The 23,412-nt window shown below is 41.7% G+C and overlaps 1 protein-coding gene across 1 annotated transcript in view; it reads right to left on the reverse strand.

Annotated features, from left to right (window-relative positions):
- The window catches only part of ATP1A1 (ATPase Na+/K+ transporting subunit alpha 1), a 31,458-nt gene continuing 8,046 nt past the window's right edge, over positions 1-23,412 (reverse strand). The window contains exons 2-23 of the mRNA XM_004380353.1: positions 20,414-20,518; positions 19,722-19,781; positions 17,227-17,430; positions 16,480-16,593; positions 15,912-16,046; positions 15,705-15,822; positions 14,979-15,247; positions 14,260-14,458; positions 13,409-13,518; positions 11,138-11,272; positions 10,378-10,570; positions 8,606-8,781; positions 7,518-7,654; positions 6,646-6,796; positions 5,883-6,051; positions 5,588-5,742; positions 5,066-5,189; positions 3,653-3,798; positions 3,402-3,532; positions 2,991-3,092; positions 825-916; positions 1-368 (exon numbers count right to left, since the gene is read on the reverse strand). Coding sequence (XP_004380410.1) covers positions 340-368; positions 825-916; positions 2,991-3,092; positions 3,402-3,532; positions 3,653-3,798; positions 5,066-5,189; positions 5,588-5,742; positions 5,883-6,051; positions 6,646-6,796; positions 7,518-7,654; positions 8,606-8,781; positions 10,378-10,570; positions 11,138-11,272; positions 13,409-13,518; positions 14,260-14,458; positions 14,979-15,247; positions 15,705-15,822; positions 15,912-16,046; positions 16,480-16,593; positions 17,227-17,430; positions 19,722-19,781; positions 20,414-20,518 — 3,054 coding nt within the window. The 3' untranslated portion in view covers positions 1-339. The remainder of the gene's footprint in view (positions 369-824; positions 917-2,990; positions 3,093-3,401; positions 3,533-3,652; positions 3,799-5,065; positions 5,190-5,587; positions 5,743-5,882; positions 6,052-6,645; positions 6,797-7,517; positions 7,655-8,605; positions 8,782-10,377; positions 10,571-11,137; positions 11,273-13,408; positions 13,519-14,259; positions 14,459-14,978; positions 15,248-15,704; positions 15,823-15,911; positions 16,047-16,479; positions 16,594-17,226; positions 17,431-19,721; positions 19,782-20,413; positions 20,519-23,412) is intronic.

Raw genomic sequence — 23,412 nt, forward strand, 5'->3', positions numbered from 1 at the left:
TTCCATTATAATAGCCATCTTTATTTGTAAAAATCCAGATATAAAATGTATTCTTTCAGTCTCTCCGGGTTTTCCACTTTTTTTTTTACAAAAACAAAAAGGCACATGAAAACCTTCCCCACTGTCATTCCCACAGATGGATGTTTTTCAGGCAGCCCACCCCCCTCCCCCCCATGTAGCTACATGCTTCATTCCAGGACATCTTGCTTCCCCAACATGCTTCAGTGCTTTCCTACCAGGGTAGAGTTCCAAATTCCAAGACTGAAGTACACAAAGGGGGGGTGGGTGATGGATGCAGAGTGTGTGGCATGATGCTCTCCAAGGCGTGCAGGATGGGGGCTAGTAGTAGGTTTCCTTCTCCACCCAGCCTGAGGAGACAAAGATACCCCACAGTGAGACTCCCCGCTCTAGCACGACAGGGGAACAAACTGGTAAGAATCCATCTGAGAATAACCACGTGGGGCAAGGGGGCTTATACCCAAATTCAATATGGGACCGCACGTTTAATTTATTTAAATGTTTTTAGGAATACTGTTATCACCTGGAAAGATGGTCTTGACTTCTGACATTTTTGCTACATATTTAGTTTATATTTTTAAAGTCTGAAATACAATGGATTCCCCAGCCTTAACTGGGACCTGCATTCAGATGTGACTATGACTGTAGTTAGTCTATAGCTCACTGGTTCAGTGACCTTAGCTGATCAGACTGACCATTGAGAGAGCCAGACACTTAAGAGAAACACAACAAAAGCAAACAGAACTATTCCCTAGTGCCCCTCCCTACTACCCCCCACCCCCCAAAGTTAAAATGCCTGTACTTACCGCCAGGGCGTCGCCTGATGATGAGTTTTCGGACTTCGTCATACACAAAGATGAGAAGGGAGTAGGGGAAGGCACAGAACCACCAGGTAGGTCTGGAAGTAGAAATCAGGTTATCAGTTTATGTACACATGAACACCATTAAGAGAAGAAAGAGAAATTGCACATCACCACAGTGACAATGACATAATTGGCCTGCAAGAAGCCAGATATAGTCATGGCTAACTAAAAGAAAAAACAAACAAACCCGTTGCCATCGAGATGATTCTGACTCATAGTGACCCTATATGACAGAATAGAACTGCCCCACAGGGTTTCCAAGGAGCGGCTAGTGGATTTAAACTGCTGACCTTTTGGTTAGCAACTGAGCTCTTAACCACTGAGCCAGAGTCATTCATTAGAGCAAGTAAAATGCCCCTGAAACAGACTGCTGCTTCGTGTGCCCAGGGCCTAGAGAAGCAGAGAAAATCAGATGGCAGACTTTATCAAGTAATCCCTACCCATCTTCAGTTTGGTTTTCTTAAGAATCAGTTTGTAGGGTGAGATGAGTACATTTTCTGTCGACAATCCAAGAGTGACTGGACATTGTCTTCCTTCCCTTTTTTAAAAGTGCCCAAGAAGCTCTTGAGTGCATTTGTCTAATGTCCTGGCATTTGAAGATAAAAAACCGCCAGTGTGGGTCAAAACCAGTTTATTCATCCCCTAAATTTGGTCTCTCACAGTGGAATTTGGGACAGTCGACTTTGAGTTCGGGGTCCTAGACTTGGGGAGTGAACAAAGCTGAGTCCCGGAGAGCACAAAGGCCTTCAGGAGCCCACAGGCTGCCACCTCAGAGTCCCTGGCCTGGAGACTCTGGGCAGCCTCGTTGTAGGGACTAGAGCTTTCTTGATGACCAGTTCCCGCAGTAAACATGTGAGGAAGGCTGTTCCTGGGCAGACTGTGGCAGTCCCCTCCTCCTCTTCCTATGTATACCCAGTATACGCGCAATAGCTAGAAGATGGCCTCAGTTGATTCAGCCACCAGAGTAACTAGACCACCTTTCAAGTTGGGTGGAACCTGTCAGGAACAAGTTCCCTAGTCACAACAAGAGATCAGACGACCTAGAAAACAGAAATGTTCTGAGGCACTACCCTATTTTAGTGTGATTTTTCCATTTTGACCCTTTGGAAAGCCTGTGACCTCTCCTGGCCTGCTCCTGATAAACAATGGCCCAAGCTGATACAGTTTAACTTGGACATGGGTTGCCCCTGCTGCATGCCAGCTCTGTGCAGGGTGCTGGGGCTACAAAGACAAAAAAAAATGACACTGTGGCCCATGCCTTAAAGATCAGAATCTAGTAGGGAGCAGAAATGACAAATAACAAGCCATGCCAAAGAAGAGGTGTAACTGCGTGGGTCCGGGAGGGCAAGAATACATAGGGACAAGCTCCAGGGAAACCAGCTTAAGGACTATCAGGAATGGTGGATGGAAGGGAGCATCCTAACCAAACCGGTAGATGAAGAGAATACAATACCCTGGGTATCAGGCTACATCTGCACACATTCACTAGGGGGTCAGTGAGAGGCCAACGGGTTTTAATGACTTTAGGGATGACATCAGTGGAAGGAGGTAATGGCATCAGGCTAGCTGAGATGGCAAAGCCAGACACTGTGTTTAAGCCCAGTCTGGTTCTAACCAAAGACTAGTGGTCTGCTTCCTTTAACCTCAGATGTGTTTCTCCAACTTTCTTCCTTTGAGCAGAGGGTTCAGAGGTCCAAAAAAGTAGGAAGGTTTGACGTAGGACACACAGTGACTAGGTAAACAAATCAAGTTTTGAACCCAGGTCCCCAAACCCCAGTATACCTCTGAGTTGACCTACAGTGACAACCTGGCTATGACTGTGGAGCCCTGAGTGGCTTAAGGCAGCTGAGCAACTCCCTCTCCCTCCAAGTACCAGAGTCTGTCTGGCCCTATCTTAGACCAAATCCTAAGCACTGGCTGGAATCATAGCCATCTCCGGATGTGCTAGTCTGATTTACCGACAAGTCAAGCTTTCCTAATTTTTCCATCCAAAGTAATTCTTGTATACAATTGCCAAAGTCCTGAAAATAATAACTACTAATGCACGTCATGAGGGAAAAGCCATACAGAGCACTTCACACTTTTGGAGCCATAAGAAGATCGACTTACTTGAGGGGATACATCCTAAGGGCTACACCCATGCCAGGGCAGTAGGAAAGGAAAGCAGCAAGGGCAGTCTCTTCAAAGAGGCCAAATATCAAGATCTTGTTCCTAAAATTAAAGCGTTTAAAAAAAAAAAAAAGCTTACAAAATGCAAATAGAGTAGTGACACCCAAGATCCTAAGCTTATCTTCTAATGCTGTGCATTAAATTGCAACCCAATGTCTTTATATGTTAGCTGTACTTAGGCGCTTAGAGATCAGATGAAAAATCCTAGAAAATTACATTTTGCTTCCTAAATTCCTCCCAAACTAGAGGTTCCAAACACTTTTGCAGTCTGTGTCAGGTTCCAGGCTTTCTGCAAAGGGTTTAACCACCAGATCCCCTCTTTGAGCCTGTGATGTGTCCCCCATTACTCACTTCATCCCCTGCTGGAAGACCGAATTCCTCCTCGTCTTGCAGATGACCAAGTCAGCCCACTGCACCACCACGATGCTGACAAAGAAGGCAGTGTGGCAGGTGAACTCCACAATCTTCCTCTGCTCATAGGTCTGAAACCCAAAAGGCATACAGATGAGCCTTGGCTCTGCCCATGTGGCTGGTGGCAGCACAGCCACAGTCCTCCAGGGCTTGTGGACCTCTGGCCGGACAGGTGAGAGGCCCTCACTTACCCACTGCTGCCCGTAGCTGTCCTCCACATCGTTTATCCAGCGGTCATCCCAGCTCACTCGCATGCCCAGCAGGTCAATAGGGAGGAAGCCATTCTCAGCCAGAATCACAAAGTAAGTGAAGAAGCCTCCCAGGGCCTGGATCATACCTAAGAAGTTGAAGAAGCAACTTTATCTGATCACTGCAGCAGGCCTATGGGTAGGTAAAAGAGGTCTTTATCCCTAGTTGATAAGGCACAGGAGAGTTGCCCTGTCACTTAGCTAGCCCCCAGGGACAGCTCCGAGCTCAGTGCCCTCTCCAGTTGTTGCAGCAGGAAAGGAGAAGACACACTGGCCTTGCCCTTAAACACCCACCTCTACCCCTTGATCATCTGCTTCTATCAGGGCATATCCTTAGGGGGGTGTGTGGGGTTGGGGAATCAGCTTCCATACTTTTAATCTCTGAAAGATTATAACTTCTTTCCATCTTTCAAATTTTTTACACATTGCCATTTTGCCAGCCATCGTGGAAATTTTGATTATTTTAGGGATGACATCAGTGGAAGGGATGACTTTGTGGAAATGACAAATGAGACACCTTCCAACCCAACCCTCCTTCACTTTCAAGATTCTTTCCCCCTGGTATCCAATCACACTACCCAAAGTGCGTCAGGACAGAAATTTCATCCTATGCTGTGGACCTGAGTCTTCCAAAACTAGGTTTCCTGGGAGGAGGTCAGGATGGGCTAATCAGTCAATTCCTTTGTCGACTGCCAAGGTCAAATCAATATTTAGTGTAATTCCCATGTGCTAAAAATTGCTCCATTTTACCCAAAGGTTCAAAGTGATGAAAACTTTCAATCTGAACAACAAGTACCTCATGGTGGTATCACTAGGCTCTCTCAAAGGAGAAGAGGCAGGGGACTTAGCACAAAATGCATTGTGACGGCCCACCACCTAGACCTCATGCTCAACTGGTGGAGCAGAGATCAAGCACTGAGGGGGGAGTGAGCTGCAGGGTCACCATTTGTTGGTGTGACCTACTGGCCAAACCTTCAAACCTGTATTAACTTCTTTAAAGCCGAACTCTCTATCCAAATTAGTGAGATATTATATATTCCCAGAATTCATGAGACGGATGCCAGAGAACAGGCTCCATAAACGTGGTTCCGAAGGCACAGTGAAGAGGGGCCCAGTCTCAGGGTGCTGAGTCTAGAGAACTATAGTTTCCACAAAAAAGTATAACTGAGCAGATAGCAGAACATTTCTCCTTATATGGAAGAAATGTATAAAAAGCCAAGTCTCACCCTATGTTCTAGGTCACTCTAGATCTGAAGTCTCAGAATCAACCTTAGACAGTCTGAGGCAGGCCCCATCACCTCAGATCATTTCAATATGCTAGCTTCCTGCTCAAGGCCGTGAGATGCTGTGGCTTACCAATCTGTCCATAGGCCATACTGATCAGCCGCTCGTTTACAAGTTTGTCTGTTTTGGGATTTCTAGGCTGCCGCTTCATGATGTCACTCTCAGCTTGCTCATAAGCCAGAGAGATGGCAGGAACCTGGGGAAGGGGAGTGAGAAGGGACTTAAAAGTGGCCAAAACCACGGAAACTGATAATAGTTAACCTTTGTGATAAAAACCCTGCCCTCCCTGTTAAAAAAATCTCCATTTTTTTCATATCATAAAACAATATTACAGGTCCGTAAGAAAATCCACACTATACAAAAGGGGAAGACTTCAATCTCATAAATAGGTTTTGACTGATGCCTTGAAGAATGATAATACTGACTCTTTCACATAGTCGGGACACACATAGGATACTGTCACTGGGAATTTCTTTTCGTAATGCAGGCCACATGTAGCCAAGTAACACAGCAGTGAGCACTAACGCCAGCAGGTGAGGTGAGGGCCCACACCTTCACAGTCTTTGTGGTATGGAAGTTGAGAGGTTCACTTACCATGTCAGTGCCCAAGTCAATGCAGAGGATTGTGACAGTCCCCAGTGGTAGTGGAATGTTTGCAATAATAAATATCAGGAAGGGAGTGATCTCTGGAATGTTACTGGTTAGGGTATAAGCAATGGATTTCTTCAAGTTATCAAAGATCAGACGACCTATGAAAGCAAGATTTATTTTTACTGTATAGCTAAAGAGACAGGCAGACTAGAAACATATCCAGTAAGTAAACAAATAGGTACTGATTAGCAGTATCTGGGACAGTTTTTACTGAACACCTTAAATGTATCACTCTCACCTTCCTCTACTCCAGTCACAATTGAGGCAAAGTTGTCATCCAAAAGAATCATGTCTGCAGCTTGCTTCGACACATCTGAGCCAGCAATCCCCATAGCAACCCCAATGTCTGCTTTCTTCAAAGCTGGAGAATCATTTACACCATCACCAGTTACAGCCACGATAGCACCCTACCAGAGAAAGGGAGATGGGTTAGTAAGTCATTTAGTCCTAGGATAGAAGTGAGTGCACTGTCTCCTCGTTACAGACACTGCTGCTTTCCCACTGAGCCTATATGTAGTCTCAGAACCTGCAGAGTGGCTACAAATAAAAGAATTGAGAAGTGACACCAAACATTTTCTCCCATCATTCATAAGGACTGCTCAAAGTAATGACTGATTTGGTGAAGGGGGCTCTGGAAAAACCTCATTCCTTTATGCACACCCCATAGTATTTTTAAGGTGGGGGACAAGAGTCTCCATTGGCCATTCACATCTCCAGTGTAGAATTTAGGACCTCATATTGCTATTCCAGACAATTCTCTTGAAGGTTCAAACTCTGGGCCACAGTGGAGACATGTATTATAAAGTGCTTTGTTCTCTACTAAACCACAAGTCATCCTTCTCCCTACCCTCCTGGGAAGAAGTTAGGTTTTATTGGCATATGTGCACTGAGCCTGAAAAGAGCTGGGTGGTATTTCCCTCACTGCTGCTGTTTTCACTGGAACTCTGATCACTGGGGTCAAGAGTGGCTGAGGCAGCCTGAACCCCCTGGCAGACCCTGACCTGTCTCTGGCAGCCTTCCACAATGATGAGCTTCTGCTGAGGAGAGGTTCTGGCAAACACAATCTCGGTGTGGTGCTTCAAGATGTCATCCAGCTGCTCAGAGGTCATGTCTTTCAGGTCACTTCCATGGACCACACAGGCCTTGGCATCTCTAGAATGAGGAAATTAAAAAAAAGGTCATCTGTGACTTTATCAGCATGATGTTCATCAGCTCCAGAGGGGATGCTGAGTTATATGATGCAGAACAAGAAGAGTTTTCCCCATCACATCAAAGCTATTATCTGTGCAGCATTGCCCAGGTTACAAAGCATTTTTCTAGACATATGATCTCATTCAAGGCAGGCCTGTCAGTCATCTTCCCTCCTCATCTTTATAAAAGAACACATTAAAATAATACACCAAGTTTTAGGAAGTAGCAGAGCTGATGAAGGACCAAACCTTCCCCATTACTGAAGTAGGGTAAGGGGGTTTCCTGTTATGGCCTGTCATTTGCTCATTTATTTGTACCTGGAAACTGACAAGGTGCTACGTGCTAGGGAGCACACTTCAGCCATTAACAGCGTGAATCTGAAGCCACCACTTCTAAAACACTTTGAACTTCTCTAAGCCTCTGCACTTCCCCTCTCTGGAAAGGGAGAATACCTACCTTAACTGGTCAATAACAATAAGGACCATCTAAGTGTTGGTTAATATAATTTATTCTTACTTAAAGCCCTCCCTAGGAGCTACAAGATTGCTTTCCGGAAGTGTGGTTGTGTTCCCTGCTCAGAGGAAGCCAGGAAGCAAACCAATGATAAAACCAAGCTAAAGATTTCAAACTACCAGTATTTGGCACGCTCGAGGCAGCCTGTGATTTGGGCTTCCTGCCGTACCTGGCGTTCACCTGGCTCACTGGGATGTTGAGGCGAGCAGCGATGTCTTCCACAGTCTCATTGCCCTCTGAGATGATGCCCACACCTTTGGCAATTGCTTTAGCTGTGATTGGGTGGTCTCCTGTGACCATGATGACCTGTAACAAGATATGGGACAATTTACTAAGTGCAACTGCCAAGCAAAATGAACTTAATGTCTTATATAGTAAGATACTAAGAATGATTCAGCTTGAAAAAGATGCAACTATAAAACTGATAAAAAATAACTAGCCAAAATTGTAAACTTATATGTTCCTGGAAAGAAAACACAAAGTCAATACCTACCACAATCTATTTTTCCTTTTATACAGTCATATAAAAACACTCAACTTTACTAAAATAGGCAAAAAAATGACAAAAAATCTGATGCTGGTGGACTGCGGCGTCCAGGTGCCCCTAAACAGCTGGTTAGCACTATCAAATTGGCCCAAGTTTTGGGGAAAGCAATTATGTTACACAAATTACAAAACAGTTGCTGCTCTTTTTAAACCAATGGTGTACTTAGAAGAATATACCCTAAAAAGAAATCATCCAAACTAGCGGGGGAATAATTTGTACAGTGCTTTTCTGGGCAGTATTATTTGTGAGAATGAAAAAGTGAAACCAAATAAAAAAACTCCCCAAAAGGAGAGACGCTAAACAAACCACATTGTATTAGTACACTGAGTAACAGTCAGCTACTTAAGAGACAGGTACATGGAGTACACCAAACACTTAACAGCAAAACAAATGTTTAACTGAAAACACAAAATACATGCCATTCACTGCATGAAGTACAGTAATTTAGAACACTGTACTTCAAAACTTAAAAACACACTAAGTCTTTCCTTCCTTTAGATTTGCTTACATTCCTTTGTCTTGTTTTACATCCCTGACCTGTTGTTTAATACTATCTGGTCTTTTCTGGTGACAACCAACACTTTAGAGATGAGAAGCTAATCAGGTGAGAACTGCTGTGCCTCCGGAGCTCCAGTTAGCAGCCTATTCACTAGTAAGGGGGCCCCACACAGTGAGAGCTGAAGCCAGGGCGGAGGCGGACGGGATACTACCTTAATTCCAGCACTCCGGCATTTGCCCACAGCATCCGGAACAGCAGCGCGCGGAGGGTCAATCATGGAGATGAGCCCAACGAAGCAGAGTTTATCGAGAGGGAAATTCACATCATCGGTGTCAAACTGAAACCCTTCAGGAAACTCCTTATCTGGCAGAAAAAGGTGGCAGAAACCTGCAAGAAGGGCAGGGAGTCTGTGAGGTTTCAGTACTGTGGGCAGGGGCGGCAGCCTGTCCATCCTGTCTACCTTTCACTGCTTGGTTAGTCTGGAGTAATTTTTTTAAAGTCTAATTTTACAATACAGTGAAGGCTTTAACATTTATAAACGATAGTCACTGAAAAGGGGAAAGAAAAAAAAAGATAGAACCCGTCTCACTAATCTCAAAGACATAGAAATTGTTTAATGTTAAGACTGAATGATAATTTTTGAGGTATCATATCAGGGTTCTAGACCCGTCCACTGACAGTAAGTTACTTAGAGTGGGCCAGTCATGTCATTATGTGTCCCAGTACTCCTATCTGGCAAATCGAGGCCATTATCTCTGCTCACTGGTTCATTTAAACTAAAATCTATCACTGAGCTCTTATGTGGAACATGTGCTAGTACTTCGAGGATAGATGTGAATCGGACTCGTCTGCCCAAGGAGTTTATCATCTAGTGTTGCAATTAATTCAAGATTCAAGATACTCAGGACACTCCTTTTCAATGGTAAGAGTACAATGGCCTTAAAAAGTGGAATAAGGTGCCATATAGGTTCAAAGAAGAGAGACTTCTACTCTGGGGTGGTGGAGATGGGAGAAACAAAAACACTTACGAAGATAAGTATCTATGCACTTAAACATGACTCAGGAAAACACCTGGCATTAGAGGAAGAGGGCATGAACCAAAGGGACCAGACAATCAGTTCTGTGTCAAACAAGCTAAGGAGAATAGGAAGATTTACATAAATAATGAATTTATATCACTTTTCCACAAAGTATAATCAATGCTACTTTCCCAATGATGTTATAAAATGGGTAGAATTTCTAAAACTTCAGTGGTTTGCAGGGTAGAAAAGATAGTATCCTAGAAAGTTTACTATTAGTCTAATTTATGAGCTGACTGTGTAAGTTGCCCCGTAAATTCACAACCCTTCTGTGGCAGTCAGGAAATGATTTTATTCTAAACGTACTAAGAAAAACATTTTAAACTTTTTATTAAATAGTTTATTATTAAATAAGTTTACAGATCATGGCCATAGCAACTCATGTTAGATAATAAAACTCCCCTTCTCCATATATATGTTTGTTTGTTTTTTTTTTAAACAGAACTGACCAGCATGAGACCAAAAGTCTAAGTACAGCTCAGAAGTAAACCATGGGGACTTACCAAATTTCTCTAACACTTATGTTTTCACACCACTAGGAGGCAGATAAAGAAGGAGGAAGCCTGCCCCAGAAAAGCTTAAAATCAGTTGCCTGTTGATTGCAACTCATAGTGACCCTACAGGACAGAGTAGAACTGCCTCATAGGGTTTCCAAGGCCGTAATCTTTACAGAAGCAGACTGCCATGTCCTTCTCCTGCGGAGCTGCTGGTGGGTTCGAACCGCTGACCTTTCAGTTAACAGCTGAGCACTTAAACACTGCGTCAGCAGGGCTCCCTCCAGAAAGGTTTACAGCAAGGGAAACAGGGCATGGAGGTTAATGTGATTAATTTGTAACTGTCTAATAGATCAGATGACTTAAAAATGAGGCGTGCCCTGGGCACTGTTACCCCACTATCTATGTACCTAGCACTCGCTCTCCGAGGCCCCCCAGCTCCAGGTAGGCATTCTGAAAGGCGTCTTTCAGCTCCTCATCCAATGGCTGCTCCTTGCCATGGAGAAGGATAGAGCTGCAGCGGTCCAGGATCCTTTCTGGAGCTCCCTTCATCACCAACAGGTGCCGGGGTTCAGATGTGTTAGGGTTCTTATGAATAGACAGCTGTAAGGAATTGGGCAAATGTAAACATTGGTGGCTGGATGCAGCGGTCCACAGAGGAACGCAAAGCGTCATTTAGTATCTAGGATTTGTTACAGGAAAAATAAGCTTCCTTATTTCTGGATTTTGAAGTGTCTTATACTTTGTAACATACTTTGAATGCTACAGAAAAAAAAATAAAAACCAAGCATAATGATAATGTATTCATAAATTTGTGACACTTGTTCACATATAAATTCTCCGGAAGAAAATCCGGGGACAAACGGCCTGATTTGCACCCACCCACCCACAACCCGAACCACAAATGAGCATTCAAAGGGGCCCAAACGATATTTCTGAAGAGGCTTCATTTATCCTGCTGATATTCAAATAAATTAGGATTTTCCATACGTAGTTCAAGGGTTAAATAAGTTAAAGCTTACATAAAAGTTTGAATAGTCTTATTCTTCAAAGAGCATTTAAGCTTGTAAAATTCAAAAGAGGAGGCTATTTCTTCTTCTTATAGCTTATAGCTTACGTTCCTTCCCTCTTTTTATCCCCCGCCTCATAATCTCCCCGAAATCTTCAGACCTGGTACTTGTTGGTGGAGTTAAACGGTATCTCAACAATCTTGGTGTAGCGCTCCCTCATCTCCTTCACAGAGCCGCAGCACAATTCAATACATTTTAAGAGGGCTGACTCAGAGGCATCTCCTGCAACTGCCCGCTGTGAACACAGACATCATCTGTTAATTACCCTGAAAACGCTTCACTGAGCAGGCATCACTGAAAAAAGAGGAAAAGTAACTCAGACTGTATTCCAGTCTTGTGAGAGGCAGAGGCAAGGACAAGAGACAAGAAAGCAGTGTTGGGGGTGACAGAAGTCACTAGCTCAGAGCCCCTGCTGTTCACAGCACACCCAGCGCACCCAACTCAAACTCCAACCTACTTGCCAGCCCTCTCTTCCCAGCCCGAGTCAGTTCTTAATAGGAGTCACCTACCCTGGCAGAATCATAACACACCCTTCTAACCTACTTCAGCCTATTTTTTCTCTTCCCCTGGGCCTGTTGGAAAGTCTCTCAAAGCCAACACTATTCCCAACCACATATTTCAGGTTATGAACCTGAAAACACCGAGTAAGAAAGTAAACATTTGCAGTGCCTTTCACTACCCTGCAACTTAAAAGAAAATGCCTTAAATTCTCAGAACTGGAGGCAAACTGTGTCAAGAGCAAAGTAAAGGACTTTATATTCCAAACATAATTTAATTGTGTAAAATTATCTGGGCCCAAAGGATGCAAATTGAAAGCTATTATTAATTCCAACAATAATACAATCAGGCAATATTTCAGTTAAAGACTAAATTTCAGGTAATACACATTTTGCGTGATATTTTGTGACACACGTATTGCTATTCTAAAAACCTCCCCAGTTGTAAACAATTTTGGTATAGATAACCATTTTTAGAACTCTGACCTACAAGGCTGCATAAACAGATGCTCACTTAAAAATATAGGAGCCTTGTATAAGAAGAAAAGTGAAAAGATTAGGTAAGAACCATGAAATAAGTGAGATCACTTTTTAATAAAAGCCAATTTTTCAAGGAGAAGAGAGCTGCAGGCCATTTTATTTGAAATAATGCCACTGATATGGCCCAACCCCTGAGATACTTAGAATACATCATCCTGCTACCTTTCTAGGGCTTCTAAATCAGAAAAAATTTGATACTAACATCTTATGGGTCCCTATTCTCAAAGCATAGGAAATTTCCACTAAGGTAAAGAAAAATATGAAGCAGACATCTCAAATTTTATCCCAAGATAAACATCATCCTCAAATCAACAGCAATTCAATGACAAGAAAATCTCCTTTAAAGAAGAAAAGAACCCTATCTTAACAGTAAAAGCCATCTCAGTCCATCGAAGTCATATTTTCCTTGGTAACTCAGTCTATATCCAAACTACTGCAGGCAGCTTCACTCAGAGTAAGGGAGCCAGAGCCTCACGTGGCTCTTCCTCCTTCTAAAGGACTTTGTGCACCTCATGACCCTTCTGTGACTGTGTCTTCACTTGGGCAACAGGGTAGAACCTCAGCCATTTCAAAATTCACAAGAATTCCATGAGGCTCAGCTTATTTTTGCCTTGAGTTTATTTTTGCTTTATTAGTAAGCAAGCTAAGGACAAATAAGAGAAACAGCTGAGCTATTTTAAGAAAATAAATGGCTTAAGGGATTTACTGGAATCTACTGTATCTTAATATGCAAATGCAATTATCAAGCCAGTAAAGTAGCTCTCTGTCAGCTAGGTAATAATACCAGATCTCTTATAAAACCAGTTGCTGTCATGTCAATTCTGACTTAGGGCAACCCCAATATGTGCCAGAGTAGAACTGTGCTCTATACGGTTTTCAATGGCTGATTTTTTGGAAATAGATCACCAGGTCTTCCTCCCAAGGTGCCTCTGGGTGGACTCGAACCTCCAACCTTTCAGTTAGTAGCTGAGTGCTAAACCATTTTCCCCATCCGGGAGTGCTGGCTCTCTTACATATTTAATTAGGTTTTTACCAGTAAAGACTGCCTCCTACTCCCTCCTCCAACTTTGGCCACTTTTTACTGTATCTTCTCTTTTATCCAACCTATAGAGACTCCAAGGTATAAGTACTTTGGGATCTACAGACAATACAACTTACGTGAAACATAGGAAAGCATCACACAAGACCATTCCAATGTTCTACAACAAACAGTTGTTTCACAGACACAAAAGTAATGTGCTAGTTAAAAAGAACACTCAGGTGGCACTTCTTGTATGGTTTATCTACACACCCCCAAAAGCAACCTAATAGCTAACAGGAACTCCTGAGCATACCTTAAGAATAGGTAGGTTGTCCTGGTTAGCCTGAAACACTGCCCGGTTACAAAGACCTGCAATTCTGGACAGAGCAAGCCAGGAGGCTGAAGACTTGTCGAACGAGACACCTAAGAGAGATGAGAAAGAGACAGGAAAATAACGCATGAAACTTTAAATGCCAATATTCCACTTTGAATGCTGTGTTCTCAGTTCTCCTATTGAAGTCCCATAAAAATCTGAAATGACCTGAAACTACTGCCCTGAGATAATCTTTAAACCTTAAATCAAAAGCATCCCCTGCAGTCTTCTTAAAACCAAACAATAGAGTTCAGCTTAACTAGTAAGGAATGTCTGCCTTGTACATTATGCTCTTTTAAGATCTATCTATATGGGATCAAATTGACAACAGCAACTTGACAAATTAGACAGGCAATGAGTTTATGTTAATGGGGGAGGAACAACTCAGAAAAGGAGGGTGAGAATAGCTGCACAACTTGAAGAATGTAATCAATGTCGTTGAATTGTACATGCAGAAACTACTGAACTGGTGTATGTTTTGCCATGAATGTTCTCAACAACAACAACAAAAAATCATAAAAAAAAAATTGAAATGATACATCTCATTTTTAAATTACTGAAAACTACTCAAATTTTAGAGAAAGTTTCAATCATTTTTAACAGGGCAAATTAATTTTCTATAGACATTAAAAAAATCTAAAACAAATACCCCTGACTCCTTACCAAATGATAAAAATTAAAAAAAAAATCAAAAAACAAATTGCCATAAGCTTAAATGATCATATCATTTCTTAAAAAAAAAAGGCAAATGAGCAGGTGAGGCTCAGGTGTGAGGTAGCCCTTGGTCTTACCACTTTGATTCTCTGTAGTATCAGCTTCATGGATTTGATTGTCAAACCACATGTGGGCAACTGTCATTCGATTCTGAGTCAGAGTTCCAGTTTTATCAGAACAAATGGTAGATGTGGACCCCAAGGTCTCCACAGCTTCTAAGTTCTTCACTAGGCAGTTTTTCCTTGCCATGCGTTTGGCAGTAAGCGTCAGACACACCTAAAATACATCAGGAACAATGTTACTTCAAACTCAACCAGGCTGGAATTCTATACAAACTCCCACAATACCCTAACATGGAAGATATCTGTCTAAATTCTCTCCAATCTTCCTCCAAAGTCTGAGAAAATAACAATGGTAAAACATATATGGGGCTTTACTCTTCCCCGCAAAAAGAAATATATTAAGAAAATAGCCAAGATTTACTACATTTTGTGTCGCTATCATTACACCCCTAAGCTCTTCTCCTTTCTCCATTTCATTGATCTGAATCATGAATTAACTCAGTGGAAATTTAAGAATCAAATATGTACTTTTGGGTTACTACCCTCCCTATAAAAGGGACTTCTCACTGCCCAAGGACTGTCAATGCTTATCATGTTGCTCTGTAAAAAAACTATATACAAACATGGAATAAAACATAACTCAGCAGCCCCTAAGAAGAGGGTAGTAGATGAGTCTTATACTAATGAAAGCTGATTTGAGTAAGGGTGACCATCACCTTCCCCAAGCCTCTTACCGTGACAGTGGCCAACAAACCTTCCGGCACGTTGGCTACAATGATACCGATGAGGAAAATGACAGCCTGAAGCCAGGTGTACTCCAGGATCAGAGACAGGATGAAGAAAGACACGCCAAGGAACACAGCCACACCCGTGATGATGTGGATAAAATGCTCAATTTCTATAGCAATCGGAGTCTGACCTCCTTCCAGTCCAGAAGCAAGTGTGGCAATACGTCCCATTACAGTGCGGTCCCCAGTGTATATAACAATGCCACGTGCAGTGCCTTTGAAAAATGAGAGAGGGAGAATGGTACCAAATTTAACTGGAAAGAAGCTACAGAACATGCATTATTATATGGCATGGTTTAAAAAGACAGAAACACACATTTTTAAGGGCCTGCTCTTTGGTTGAATATACTGTTTGTTCTAAACTGTAGACTTTGGCAAAGGGATTTCTATCATCACTAGAGGATAGCAGCTCCAATACCTGAACTAGATTGGCACTGCGAACAGCAGAGGCAAACTGGAGATGGAAGGAAGAGGAAAACCAGCCACAAGGCTTGGTGGGATTTTCCTGCCAGCAAGTGAACCACCACTTTTCTCTGTGCTTCACTGCAGCTGTCAGAATTGGAGCCAAATAAACAAGAGAATCATGTCTATGATTTTCCTTTTTTTTCTTTTTTTCAGTAATGCCTAAGATAAATACCATGCCATGCTAAATACTGCCTTAAAATGGTCTACCTTCAACGCAGTTGGTTGAAAAAAAGGCAATGTTCCTTGTCTCCAGGGGGTTTTCATTTGTAAAATCTGGAGACCTGGTCTGGGGTTCTGATTCTCCAGTGAGCGAGGAATTATCCACCTGTACACAAGAAAAGTTAAATATGTGAATACACCAGACTTGTGTATTGCACTGCTCAAATACGAGTGGTTCTGTTTATAATCATCTACCTTGCAGCCATTTGCAGATATGATTCTCAAATCAGCAGGGATTCGGTCTCCTCCCTTCACTTCCACCAGATCCCCGACGACAACGTCCTCTGCATTGATGCTCATTTTCTCACCATTTCGAACCACAAGGGCTTGCTTTGGGAGGGGAAAACCGTTTTCACCATGAAACAGGATAAAAACAGATTCCAACAGGGAGATGGTAGTGTCAAAACCAGAAAATCAAATTACACAATGATCTATCATCCTAATCATCTGAATACATAACAAAGATATTGTTCATCTTTTGAGCTATACTAGTTTACAAAGCATCCTCAACAGGAGCTCTGGTGGTCTAACAGACAGTCCTCTCATTTTGTGCTCCCTCTTTCAGAGTTTTTGCTCGAAATGAAGGCTCTCATTTTCTGGGCTATAAGAAATATAGGTCTGGTTTGGCGATGGGTGAAAAAAAAAAAAGGCACCCATCTTTCTGCCAAAGTCATTCAATACTTCGAAAGCCTTAATACCATGCTAACTTACATTCTTGGGGCTGTCAAGTGACCACCCAGGGCAAGGACAAAGCATCCAGTACCTGAGGAACCATGTTTTTGAAAGACTCCATGATCTTTGAACTTTTAGCTTCTTGATAGTAGGAGAAGCAACCAGTTATGATGACAACAGCTGATAGCACCACACCAAGATAGAGCTGGAAGGAAACAGACAGGTTAGGACCGGACGGCTCTTAGAGAAGAATTGGGAACATGCGGTTCATTTCTGACTGAATAAAAAGCAGGTTTTTAACAGGGATCGAGCCTTCAGAAACACAGAACTCATGTCTTCACGTTTCTCTTTCTAGAGACCACACAGGAGGGTCACAGATGGAGTCAGTCACTGAGACACTTGGTCACTAACTTGATTAGATTTTGGAAATGTTCTAGATAGACCCATTTTTCCTGCTTTATTAAAACAAAGATATTTTCCAAACAACGTTATGACTTTGGAAGAATAGCTACCAAACATCTCTGGACAGGCAACATGCCAACATTCAAAGTTGCGCTCTGCCATCCAGTGAGTGGCACCAGGACTTGAGCCAGGAGCTGAGCAGAGATACTTGCACACAGACCCAGCTTGGAAGAGCATCCACAGGGAGGAGACACTCAAGACAGAGGAGGAAAAATGCATGGGTCTGGACGGCAATAGTTGCTGACACTTTCCCAGTGTCTATATCCATCAAATAACTACTGGTCACTGAAAACAAGTGGGGGGCAAAGACTGAGAGGGTGCCTCATGGATATCTCATGGATACCTAACAGTCCAAGTTAGGAACTACATAACTCACATTATCATTTTCAAGCTCTTCTTCTGTGGCAGCTAGGATGCCGTAAGCCAGGAAACAAAGAATCGCTCCAATCCACAGTAACATTGAGAAACCCCCAAACAGCTGCCGACAGAATTTGACCCATTCTGGAGTAGTGGGAGGCGGGGTGAGGGCATTGGGACCATCTCGGGCCAGGATCTCTGCAGCTCGAGCTGTTGTTAAGCCCTGAGAAGTAGAGGAATATTAATAAGACATACTGCATGCCAGCACTTACAATCTAATATACCTACCCGATAGCTAGAAAGCTGCAATAAGGTGATTTAGGGAGGAAAGAAAATTTCCCAAGCTAGACAGCCAAGGTAAAAATCTGGCAAATTCCTCAAACAATTCAGATGATGATCCCCCTCCACATAGCTGAAGCAAACAATAGGCCAAGTTTTCTGAGGAACCCCAGAGATAAATTTTTTTTAAAAATCAATACATAGACAAATTTGGAACCAGTCTAGTTTTAATCCACACCAAATTGCATTGTTACCAAAAGGTACAAATTTTAACTAATTGATTCAGTATTTCGAATTAAGAGCTTTGAGTTTTCTGTGTATCAAATCCGTCAGGGAGGGGAAAAAATCTACAAACAGCAAAGGAGAAAAAAAAAATTCTCTGCGGGAATCCAACTTCTTATTGGGTGAACAGCCAAGTTTTAAGTATAGAGCTTTATACTTTAGATGGCAATTAGAACATTTATCTGGTCAGGAAGGGCTCACAGATGTGCATGTTTTAGCTAACCCCCAGTAAACCTGTCAAGTGTGAAAAGTAGTCACTGGAAAAGTCCACTGGACTAATGCCCTGCTATTTGCTTACAAGCCTTAAAATCAAGAGTCGCCAACAGCATTTTAAGATCTATTTATATAGGATCAAACTGACAACAGGAACTTGAAAGATTAGATAGGAACCTTAGGAGGCAGTGAGTTTATGTTAATGGGGAAGGAACAACTCAGAAAAGGAGGGTGAGAATGGTTACACAACTCGAAGAATGTAATCAGTGTCACTGAACTGTATATGTAGAAACTGTTGAATTGGTTTATGTTTTGTTTTTGCTGTGTATATTCTCAACGACAAAAAATAAAATTAAAAAAGTCACTGACAGCAGATAGTTGAATATATGGCTTCCATTAAAAGGGAAAAATATGATTACTTTCATACTATCAAAATACCAAGTCAGGGGGAAGAAAAGAAAAACTGACTTATTTTTACCTAAAAGGTTTGCTTCTAGGTATTTTGTGTTTGTGTAATTTTTAACATTAGAATGAACTGTGGAGTATGGGGAAAGAGGGAAAAAAAATCAAGCAGTAAGGGAGTGGCGTAGTGGTTAAGAGCTTGGCCGCTACACAAAAGGTTGGGAGTTTAAATCCACCAGCCACTCCCTGGAAACCCTTTGGGGAAGTTGTATTCTGTCCTATAGGGTTACCATGAGTCAGAATCGACTCGATGGCAGTGGGTTTGGTTTTTTTTGGAAGGGGAAACAAGGATTTAAGGACCCTGTGCCACCTAAAGTTCTCACTGGTATCTCCAGGTAGAATAAAAACCACTACCATGAAACATTTGAACACAATCTACATGCCAGATGCTGAATTGAGAGCTTTAACTTGTTTAGTTCTCATGACAATTCTTTTTAGGTATTTTAACTCTATTTTATTACAAGTAACAAAACAGACCCACAGCGTTTGAGTAACTGGCTTAGGGTCACAGAGAACCTACTTCACAGAATTCTAATAAAAGCTCAGTGAGGTAATGCATGTTAAGTGCTCAGAGGCTGCCTGGCACTTGGTAAGTAACTGTTAGCTCATTCTTAGTAGAGTCAGGGCCTCCTCTCGGACTGCAGGGTACTCATGCCAGCCCGCCTTCTTAGAACTCCTTGATGCTTTACATGACACTTATGTATTAGCTTGGTGTTCAAGTTTTACTGAGTGTGCAGAAATAACGAACCCGCCCACTGTTGAGTTTTATATCATTTGTAGCAAATTTAATATCAAAATCTCCTAGATAAGTATACACGACACATTACCTTATCAAAAGGTCTGAGTTTTGTACAAAACAAGTTTCAAAAAAAATGACAGCATAACCAATGTCTGACATACTGCAGTGATCTAGCTGGGGAAAGTACAAAAATTTGAATCCTTCAGATGATTCAACTAATTGAAATATTCAACTCAATTTAACAGATGTAGAAAGATAAAGCGAAGATTTGTAAACAAATGGTCATGGAGCCATTCAAATTCAAATCCTGGCACTCTGCTTATGGGCTCTGGTCTATTATAAAATGGGGAGAACAATGCCTCCTTCCAAAAGGTTTAGGGAAAACAAAATGGCAGCATGTAAAAGCCCAAGCTCTGTGCCTATCACACAGTAGGTACTCAGATGGTGGCCGTCATTACTCTGCTCCTAGAGCCTTCCCATGATAGGGGAAGGATGGGAAAGTTAGGATTCTGCAGAAGAAGTTTCAACTTAGAACATACTCGGCTCAAGTCTGTTCCGTATTTGCGATGAAGTTCATCAAGGCTAAGTTTATGGTCATCCTAAGACATAAACAAAAACAAAGAGAAGAATTAAACAGTGCAACATAAAAAAGCACAGAGAAGTATCAACATCAGTTAATACTATCAACACTAGCATTAATCTCAGAAAGTTTCTCTTTGTGCAGAAGTTGGTATACTTTTCGCCATCCACCTGTGGATGGCTGATCTATGTGACAGAAGTCCATCCTTACCTGTCCTATCGGTATAGAGAAACCCAGGCACTCTTTGAAATCTAGTAAAACCTCATTTGCCATCTCTGAACACCAAAAAGATTGTAGACAGGTTAAATCTGTGGAAGCCTCCACAGCCCGGAGCTGTTAGAAGTTCCCAATGTTCAGCATAATCCAGACAGTGGGAAAACCAAAAGGCCATGATATCAACCACAGTTCCTTCTGTGGGTTTTTGGTTATGGCCAGAGTTGTAGAATAACTTTTCCAACCCCCTAACAACTACTTTAAAGTGAAAATTTTCAATATCAACCTCTACATCTCTTACCCGATACGATCTTTTTACTTTCAAAATAAAGCAAGTCTCTAACTGAAGGATAGAGGGGGAAATATCCTCAAAGATGTAATTTAAAAAAAAAAATTTTTTTAAGGAGAACAAAAAGCAGCCTTCCACCTAGGACTTACCATAGAAACTTCTTTCTTCAGCTCATCCATGTCCCTCTCTTTCTTGGCCTTCTTTTTGTCGCCATGCTCTGAAACAGCTGCAGGTTCATATTTATCGCGTCCAACCTACAGGAGAATGTGGGAAAGGTTTGATTGTAAATTATGAATAGCATCTCAAAACTGAAGATTTTGGAGCAAAGGATTTTGGTCGTTTTTAGGATAACCATCCTTTGGAACAGTCGTTGGGATAATTCATGGAAAGGTACACGTGCTTACACTGCATAGTAAACAATGCAATCTACTATTAATACTATTATCTTCACCCAAGGGCATTAGAACCAGTGGGAGTCATGGCAGGCCTCAGAACGGGCCCTACCAGAGCCACCTCCATTTGGCTGGTGTGTTGTGCTGTCAAAATCCCTCCAATGGAAAGAATGAAACTATCTTTACATTATTAACTTAGAGAACAGTATGGTGCTTATATTTAAATTTTTAGTTTGCAAAGAAGTCCATAAGTATCAAAGCTAAATATCTTTGTTGTTGTATGCTGTCAAGTCGATTCCGACTCATAGCGACCCTACAGGACAGAGCAGAACTGCCTCCATAGGGTTTCCAAGGAGTCACTGATGGATTTGAACTGCCAATCTTTTGGTTAGCAGCTGTAGCTTTTAACCACTGTGCCACCAGTATCTTTAGTGCACACTTAAGAACACTTTTGACCTTTCTGTCTTATTAAAAAAAAGTAACCATTTAAAATGTTATTTAAAATTTCTTAAATAAGACAAGAAGAGTCCCACCCCAATCTGCAGCCTGAAAAATAAAACTCCCAAAATGAAAGTCACTGAAAATGTTTTGACATAAGCAGGATGTAGGAAAAACATGTGCATTATCACACAATTCACAGGATCCACCTACGCTTCTTCAAAACTGGAACAATTTTTAAAGAAAATGTTGATTCTATAGTTTAAATTTAGATTGTCCCACTCCCCCACCCCATTTAAAATGCCTGAGCCCGATCTACACAAAGCCTGAAATTGGTGCACTAAAGCTCAGTTAGTGAAACAGAGAGGCCCCTCAGCAGACCACACTCCACCACCAATGAGATGCCTCCCACAACAATGACAATTTAAGAATGGCAAAGAAAGTAAATATTAGTGACTTTCTTAAAATGGGTGACTTGTGGTGCTATTACTATTATCTTGTGCATCTTCTGAGATGCATTATCTCTTGGCTTGCCCTTACCCATTTCTAACTTTCAGAAGTATATTACCAGCTACTAAAACAAAAATTAGGAATTCTTATGTCCAGGTTAAAATCACATTGTGCTGAAATGAAAATAAAATCAAAGCAAAGTCATTTTTCAGTCATTGCTGATATGGTTGCAAGTAAATACAATATCCACTTGAATTTGAAAATACCCTCAAGATTCCAAAGAAAAATCTTGCTGCAAATCAGCTGGTGTTGCCCACGTGTAGAGACATTTCTATTATTCACATTGTTCAGCTTCTGTGGTCCTGTTTGCAGTGTTACTTGACTAACTTCTCCCAACAAAGAAGTTCCTTAGTTTCTATCTTATCTGTGAAGAATGAAGCAGGTCTAAAGATAGTCAACATTCTTGACATTCTCTCCACTATGGAGCAACCACATTTGTAAGTGCCTCTTTGCATACGGCCCTCGGTGCCAGACTTAAAATGGAAAATAATCACACGCACTGAAAGCAACAGGCAAAACAAAAAGAAATACAGGGCTCCTACAAGGAGAAACCGGAATCCAAAGTGGTATTTCCCTCAGATATTTAATGGGAAAGCACAACACTCAAAAATCATTTTAAAAACATTGGTTAAGGATCGCTAAAAGACTTGTGTGTCCTGTTTGTACTGATTTTTAAAATAGAGTTCATAAATTATCTTTAAGCAAGTAGAGTTATCATTAAAATATATTTAAATATATGAAAATCAGAGTTAAAATCTCTCTGCCTCACAATCTGTATGCTTTGATTATTCTCCTGCTTCCAATATTTTCCACTTCAATAGAGGAGAGAGAATTACTGAAGCAGTTGAGCCTTGGACAACTTCCAAAGTTTTATCTCCATTTACAAAATAAATGCCTTGCTTACAGCTTCAGTCATCAATGGCAAAGTTATCTGAGGATCTAGATTTCCGAATAACTCCTGTGGTTCTTCATCAATTCCTGCTATATAAGGCATAGTTGTAAACGAGGACATTTGTGAAAGACACATGGGAAATATTAACACGTGAAATTTCTTTTTCTTCCAAGTTGTTTATTTTTTTATTAGGCAATGCTTGTTTAGAAGAACAACCAGGCAGCCTATAAAATTCAGTCCTTCCCCCAAAAGAAAGCAATAGTACTAATTTATCCTGGTAGGAACCAAGTATTAGTTACTTAAGTACCTATCAGTCTCAACGACTGCAGTTTCAAAGCAGAAAGTCTGTCTTTATGTGTGAGTGTGTTCGAGGGGGTTGGACGGTGGGACAGGGTAACAATGGTAAAAACAGGTGAGAACATTTTCTTCTATTATTTCTTTTAAAAGCATTTAGGACAGGCATTAAGTTACTGCAAGGGGAAAGGGCGTTTTCTCAATGACTAAAGTGACCCTCTCATGTTGGGGTGCTCAATTCCTACTTTTTCAATTAAAAGATTCTGATCACTTCCCTCACCCCTACAGAGCATTAAGGAACAAAACAAACCCCCCCGTTGCCATCAAGTTGATTCTGACTCATAGCGACTCTACAGGACACAGTAGAACTGCCCCATAGGGTTTCCAAGGAGCAGCTGGTGGATTCGAACTGCCGACCGTTTGGTTAGCAGACGAACGCTTAACCCACTGCTCCACCAGGGCTCCCACAGAGGATTGGGAGTGATTAATTCCCATGGTGCTCCACTGAAGAAAGAAAGGTACTATGAAAGTTCAAAGTACTATTACGCCCTTCTCAAAAGGGCCACTTGTAAAACTGAAGTAAGTTGTGTTCTTTTTTTTTTTTAGTTCTTCTCATTCTAAT

This window comes from Trichechus manatus, unplaced genomic scaffold (assembly GCF_000243295.1).
Source record: "Trichechus manatus latirostris isolate Lorelei unplaced genomic scaffold, TriManLat1.0 scaffold00073, whole genome shotgun sequence".
Lineage (NCBI taxonomy): Eukaryota > Metazoa > Chordata > Mammalia > Sirenia > Trichechidae > Trichechus > Trichechus manatus.